Below are 6,525 nucleotides of genomic sequence, written 5' to 3'. Positions count from 1 at the left end.
TGAGTGTGCAGACGTGCGGGGGTGTGCACGCAAGGGGGTGTGCATACCGGTGGAGGCGTGCGGGGACGTGTGCGTGCGAGGGAAGGAGTGTGCAGACGTGCGGCGGTGTGCACGCAAGGGGGTGTGCATACCGGTGGAGGTGTGCAGGGAGGTGTGCGTGCGAGGGAATGAGTGTGCAGACGTGCGGGGGTGTGCACGCAAGGGGGTGTGCATACCGGTGGAGGCGTGCGGGGACGTGTGCGGGCGAGGGAATGAGTGTGCAGGCGTGCGGGGGTGTGCACGCAAGGGGGTGTGCATACCGGTGGAGGCGTGCGGGGACGTGTGCGTGCGAGGGAATGAGTGTGCAGACGTGCGGGGGTGTGCACGCAAGGGTGTGTGTATACCGGTGGAGGCGTGCGGGGACGTGTGCGTGCGAGGGAATGAGTGTGCAGACGTGCGGGGGTGTGCACGCAAGGGGGTGTGCATACCGGTGGAGGCGTGCGGGGACGTGTGCGGGCGAGGGAATGAGTGTGCAGACGTGCGGCGGTGTGCACGCAAGGGGGTGTGCATACCGGTGGAGGCGTGCGGGGACGTGTGCGGGCGAGGGAATGAGTGTGCAGACGTGCGGCGGTGTGCACGCAAGGGGGGGATTACGAGTGGAAGTGTGTGCGCGTGTGACCGCACCAGGGCGGCGCGCCCAGGCCGCAGGCTGCGTCTCCGAGGTGCCGGGCGGCCCCGCAGACTACAATTCCCAGAGCGCCCTGGGGCGCCCGCCGGGAGTGCCGGAGCCGCCGGCGGGGGCGGGGCGCTGTCCGTGGCTCTGCGGCTCGCGGGCCCCGCGCGGCGGAGGAGGCGGATGAGGGGCGGCGGGCTGGGCCGGAGGCTCCTGGCCTCGGGGGGCGGCTGGGGCGCCGCGCTGCCGGCCCCAAGGAGAGGTGAGAGGCGCCCCCACGGGGGGGGGATGAGTTTCCCCGGTGGGCACTGGCCGGTGTGAGCCCCCCCCCCCCGGTCAGTACCCAGCGGGGAGAGCTCGTAGCCCCCCCCCACCCCCCGTTGCCACAGGCATGAGTGCGGGTCACCCTGTCAGCAAGAGCGGGGGCCTGGCCTCATTGTGTTTCTCCGTGCCGAGGGTCTCCCCCATCACGGACCAGGGCCCCAGCAGGGTGCTAGGCGCTGTACAAAAGAACAAAATCGCAGCCCCCGCCCCAGAGAGCTTGCAGTCCAAGCCTAAGGCAAGAGACAATGGGCGAGTATGGAGGGGGAGGCCTTGTCTACACGGCCATTTACAGCGCTGAAACATTCTCGCTCAGGGGTGTGAAAACACACACACACACCCCGAGCGATGTGGGTTTCAGCGCTATAAAATGGCCGTGTAGACCGTGCACCGGGGTAGCTATTCCTCTCCTAGGGGTGGTTTTTTTGCAGCCATGTGAAAGCATTGCCGTGGCAGCGCTTTAAGGTTGGTAGTGAAGACATACTCTGAAATAATACTGGTCAGCATGATTGGCAGCAGTCCCTGCTCACTCTGTGTCAAACTGCAGTCTAGGTGTTTTTGTGTTGGTTTTTTGGTGGCATCACAGCAAAGAAGGGATTTGAAGGAGGACAGTGAGGTGGATTTGCAGATTTTTATGGGAATTTCCTTGTAGGCATGAGGAGCAGTGAGAGCGAAAGCAGGAAAGTGCTCATTTGAAAATATAAGTGGTTGACTGAGAAGACTGGGCTTACTGGCAGAGCAGAGGTGGGAGTCGAGCTCAGTAGTGTATGAGAATTGATAAGTAGCATGTGGAGTGATGTGCAAGCACGTTGGAGGACAGGGTTAGAATTCAGAATTATTTTGACAAACTGGGAAATTGGTCTGAATTCCACAAGATGAAATTCCATAAAGATAAGTGCAAAGTACTACACTTAAGAGGGACAAATCAGCTACAAAATGGATTATAACTGTCTAATTGGTAGTACCGCTAAAAAGGATCTGTGAGTTGTAGTGAAAAATCACAAACTGAATGTGCACCAGCAATGTGATGCAGCTGCAAAAAAGGTCAGTATTCTGGGCCATATTAACTGGAATGTTGTTTGTAAGACTCTTGCTATTTGGCACTGGTAAGGTCCCAGCTGGAGTACTCTGTCCAGTTTTGGATGCTACACTTTAAGAAAGATGTGGACAAAATAGAGAGTCCAGAAGAAAGCTACAAAAATGATAAGATTTAGAAACCAGACCTTTGAGGAAAGGTTAAAATGAGCATGTTTAGTCTTGACAAAGGAAGACAGATGGAATACCAGATAACAGATTTCAAATATGTTAGAGACTGTTATAAAGAGGATGATGATCAATTATTTTGTATACCCATACAGGCAGGACAAGAAGTAATGGGCTTGATCTGCAGCAAGAGAGATTCAGGTTAGATGTTAGGAAAAAAAACCTTTTCAACTATGAGGATAATTAAGCTCTGGAATAGGCTCCTAAGGGAGGCTCTAGAATTCCCATGAAAGGCCTTTAAAGTGAAAGTAAATTGCTTACATTTGAAATGTTAGAGAAGGGGGAGCCAGTGGAGGGAGGCAAAGAGAGGGGTGAAGTACTCAGTGTGATGAGCTAGAAAGATGATCTTTATAGGAACATTTTGAATGGCTATAAGCAGGGCAAGAATGTCAAGGCCAGCAAAGAGGATGTGAAATGAGAGCCTGGACGAGCTTTATAGCTGTGTGGGTGGATAGGAAAGGCTGTATCTTGGAGCTGTTGTGCAGAAAGAATTAGCAAGATTTCGGTGGAGCCAGGACCTAGAGAGTGGGGGCTTGTGCAGGGGTCCTGTGGAAAAAATAGTATACCATCACATAAATAAAGACTATCAGAATGCACACAGGCAACCTTAATTCTGACATTTCCTAACTTTTGAGTGCTTGACTTTGCAACCTTAACATTCTCTTAATGGTTTGGACTTTTTTTGCATGTAATGTAATATGTTCAGTGCTGGTCAAGAAAAAAAGCACTGCAAGACCAGAGGGGACTGACTGAGTGAGGTAGGTATGTATAATTAATAGGCTGACCCCAAGCCCTGTGATGCCCGCAACTGGGGCTGACCCCCACCCCCGAGCCCCATGCTGCCTGGGGCTGACCCCGAACCCTGTGCCACCCCCTGACCTTGGGGGCTGACCCCCACCCCCGAGTGCCTCACTGCCCACAGTGGGGTCTCCCCCTCCCAGCCCCATGCCGCCTGGGGCTGACCCCCGCCCCCAGACCTGTGCTGCCCAAAACTGGGGCTGATCCTCCCTCTCCCCCGCCCCCCGACCTGAGCTCTGTGCTTACCCCTGCTGAGGCTGATCTCCCTTCCCCCCAGCTCCCTGCCTCCCCTGGCTGAGGCTGATTTCCCCCAACTCTGGGTTGCCCAGGGGTCAGCTCTGAAGCCAGCACTGTCCGCCAGCAGCAAATTTGTCCACTTTCCTGCTGGCGGGCAGTGCTGCCTTCAGAGCTGCTCCCTGGGCAGCAGCTGCCACTATGCTCTGCCTTGCAGCTGGGACAAATGCCCAGTTTTGGTGAAGAAGTAGGGACGGCCGGGACAGAGCTGAAAAAGGAGACTGTCCTGGCCAAAATAGGATATATCGGCTCCCTAGCCAGCCCAGGCCCTGTTGTTCCTGGTTGGCCCCTTGGTCCCAGAGGACCAACCCCCCTGCATCGTGCCCCATTGCCCCTAGCTGGCCGCTCTCTCTGGGGTACCCCATAGAGAACATGGGCCTGGTGGGCTCAGCCTCCCTGCACCAGCCTCTCCTCCCTGGCAGTATGGTGAGTCCCTGAGGTAAAATCCACCCTCCCTTGCAAACAAGGGCTCACTCAGCTGAAGGGAACCCACCTAGCTTAGTAAAAGGAGGCGAGCCTGGCGAGCCCAGTACCAGAAACCACCCATCCAGAAGCAGCAGCAAGACACCTTCCTCACCCTTCTCCTGCACAAGTTACTGCTTGCTCCTCCCCATTGTTGCCCCCTGTCCTCCAGGCCCTCCTCCTGCACAAGTCATTGCTTACTTCCCCCCTCCTCTGTCCGCCCCAAACACTGAATGCTTGTCTGGGTGATGGGCAGAACAAGAAGTAGGCCTGAGTTGACTTGTAGGCTCTAAAGTTTTACATTGTTTTATTGTTAAGTATAGTTATTCTTTTTTACGTAGTTCTACATTTATAAGTCAACTTTTATGATAAAGAGATTGCACTACAGTACTTCAATGAGGTGAATTGAAGGTTTTTTTACAGTGCAAATGTTTGTAATAAAAAATAAAGTGAGCACTGTACACTTTATATTCTGTGTTGTAATTGAAATCAATATATTTGAAAATGTAGAAGACGTCCAAAATATTTAAATAAATGGTATTCTATTATTGTTTAACAGCGCGATTCGTCGTGATTAATTTTTTTAATTGCTTGACAGCACTAGTTAGAAGTGAATACTTTATAGCATTGGACAGCTGGGAATTATTAAACTTAAATATTGTATATTGCCACATAAGCAATTTACATGCATTTCTTAAATAGAATTGTACCTTTTCTCTATCCCAATCATCTTAAATTTAATATAGGCTTTGTATAGATTAGGAAGTGAGGTCAGGATTAATTAACCACAGCTAGTTCCCTAGTGTAGATGCAGATTAACATTGACTTTGATTTAGCTGGAGGAGGTTGGCCCTATGTGTTAACAAATGCTGATCTGATCTCTATTTCTTTTCCTAATCAAAGCCATGACAAGACTAGGACAACAGTTTAGTGAAGGGAGAGAGTTAGTGGTAGGAAGGAAGGATTTGTACAAGAAATGGGTTTTCAGCAGGGATTTAGATGTGAAAGACAGGTTTTGCTGGATAGCAATTAGGAGACTATTTGAAACAGGTTGGAGAAGGAGATGCACAGAGGAGTGAAAGCTTCTAGGAAATTAGAGATGCAGGCATGGGTAAATCACAAGAACTGTTAAAACTTCAAATCGCAGTTCTTTATATCCTCTGGGATGTCATCTTTCATGCAGTAAAATCAATTATCTCTAACTCAACAAATCTGTGATATGTTAGGTGTTAAAATCATGTGTCAAAGTCTGTTGCCTAATTGGTTAGTTGGTAAACCAGTAAATTCTTCCCAAGCACTGGCACTGCATAATTATTGGTGATTTATTTACATAGCACTACTGTTTTGTGTGTCACTAGCAGATGCAGTCCCTTTGCTGATAGGGTGCTGGGGAAGAAGTTGGTGTGAAGAATGCAGCTGGTGGGTGTGTAGTTTTCTGACAGGGCCAGCTGAATGATGCTAATTGTGCAACCCATTTCTTGTTGGCTACATTAGAACAGTTATACTTTTAAAAGTAGAAACATAATTTAAATGCCTTCCTTTAATAGTTAATACATTACCGATAATCATCAAAAAGAAAAGGAGTACTTGTGGCACCTTAGAGACCAACCAATTTATTTGAGCATGAGCTTTCGTGAGCTACAGCTCACTTCATCGGATAATCATCAAGTTATTCAATCACAGTATTTTGATCTTTGGTATACCCGGAAGCTTGGATACCTGAATTTGGGATTGTTGTTTGGGGTCCTAGTGGTGGAGCAAACCTTTGAAAAGACAATGAGGACAATTATGAGATTTAGAACATTTAGGGGAAGGAGAAAATGCTGGCTAGACTGACTACTTCCCTCTGCGTTATAATCAAGCCATTGAAGGAGGACCAACACTCTTTGTTGTAAACATATTCGTGCACTGGGGTCCTCCTTTCCACTATGAAAGATTATGCAGCAAAAACTCTTTAATGTTATTGCATTCCATGATAAAATTAACAAGGAAGCGAATGAGTAAACAACTTCTTAATGGCTTCTTGCCATTTTCAGGTTTTGCTGCCACAGCCCCTGTGAAGTCGTATGACATGAGAAGAGTTGAAATAACCCCACTGGAACAGAGAAAGCTAACCTTTGATACCCATGCATTGGTACGAGAGCTGGAAGTGCATGGTGAGCAATACCTATTAAGTAACTCAAGTGAAATCATACTGCTACTTTCCCAAAAGTATTAAGGGGTTCCTATTTGTCATGCATGTCTGTTACTAGCTGCTACAGTGTAAATGGAAGCGTTGCATATAGATTGTTGTCTATACAGCCATAAAAATAAACTGAGTAAGGTAACATTTACTTACCTTGTAGGTTTGTGGAAGCTTATATGTAGTGCCTTCCATCAGAGAAACTTAATGCACTCTGTAAGTGTAAAGTATCACTAAAATATAAAGAATAACTGTGATGGTCGTATTAAAATCACCTTTTAAAATATACATTCCTTCTTCCAGTTCCTAATAAACCCTTAATGTATTGAAATTGAAATTTTAAAAAAATCTAATTGACTTTTCCCCCACTTGCTTTTTGTGTACATTTTTTTTCATTTCACTCAGCTTGGACAATGTAGAAACACTGTATAAAAAAAAAAAAACATATCCAGTTCTCATACGCTAATATGATAGTGCAGTGTTGGGGATTCAAACACTTCAGAGGAATACTTAAATCCAGGTTGTATTGGAATTTTTTAAAAAGAAAATGTCA

At 48.3% G+C, this 6,525-nt stretch overlaps 1 protein-coding gene across 9 annotated transcripts in view; it reads left to right on the top strand.

The window, feature by feature from the left end:
• Positions 1–778: 778 nt before the first annotated feature.
• The window catches only part of CCDC90B (coiled-coil domain containing 90B), a 28,646-nt gene continuing 22,899 nt past the window's right edge, over positions 779–6,525 (top strand). For 3 of the 9 annotated variants that reach the window (XM_077807699.1, XM_077807691.1, XM_077807683.1), the window contains exons 1-2: positions 785–914; positions 5,827–5,946. In XM_077807699.1, the coding sequence (XP_077663825.1) occupies positions 836–914; positions 5,827–5,946 (199 nt within the window). In that variant the 5' untranslated portion in view covers positions 785–835. Of the gene's footprint in view, positions 915–1,929; positions 2,018–2,970; positions 2,995–5,826; positions 5,947–6,525 lie in introns of those variants that run through there. The other 6 variants (XM_077807747.1, XM_077807723.1, XM_077807707.1 and 3 more) reach the window with 5 other exon arrangements.

This window comes from Eretmochelys imbricata, chromosome 1, assembly GCF_965152235.1.
Source record: "Eretmochelys imbricata isolate rEreImb1 chromosome 1, rEreImb1.hap1, whole genome shotgun sequence".
NCBI classification, from domain to species: Eukaryota; Metazoa; Chordata; order Testudines; family Cheloniidae; genus Eretmochelys; species Eretmochelys imbricata.
The sequence above is the reverse complement of the archived record's forward strand: the minus strand, read 5'-3'. Positions and strand labels throughout refer to the sequence as shown.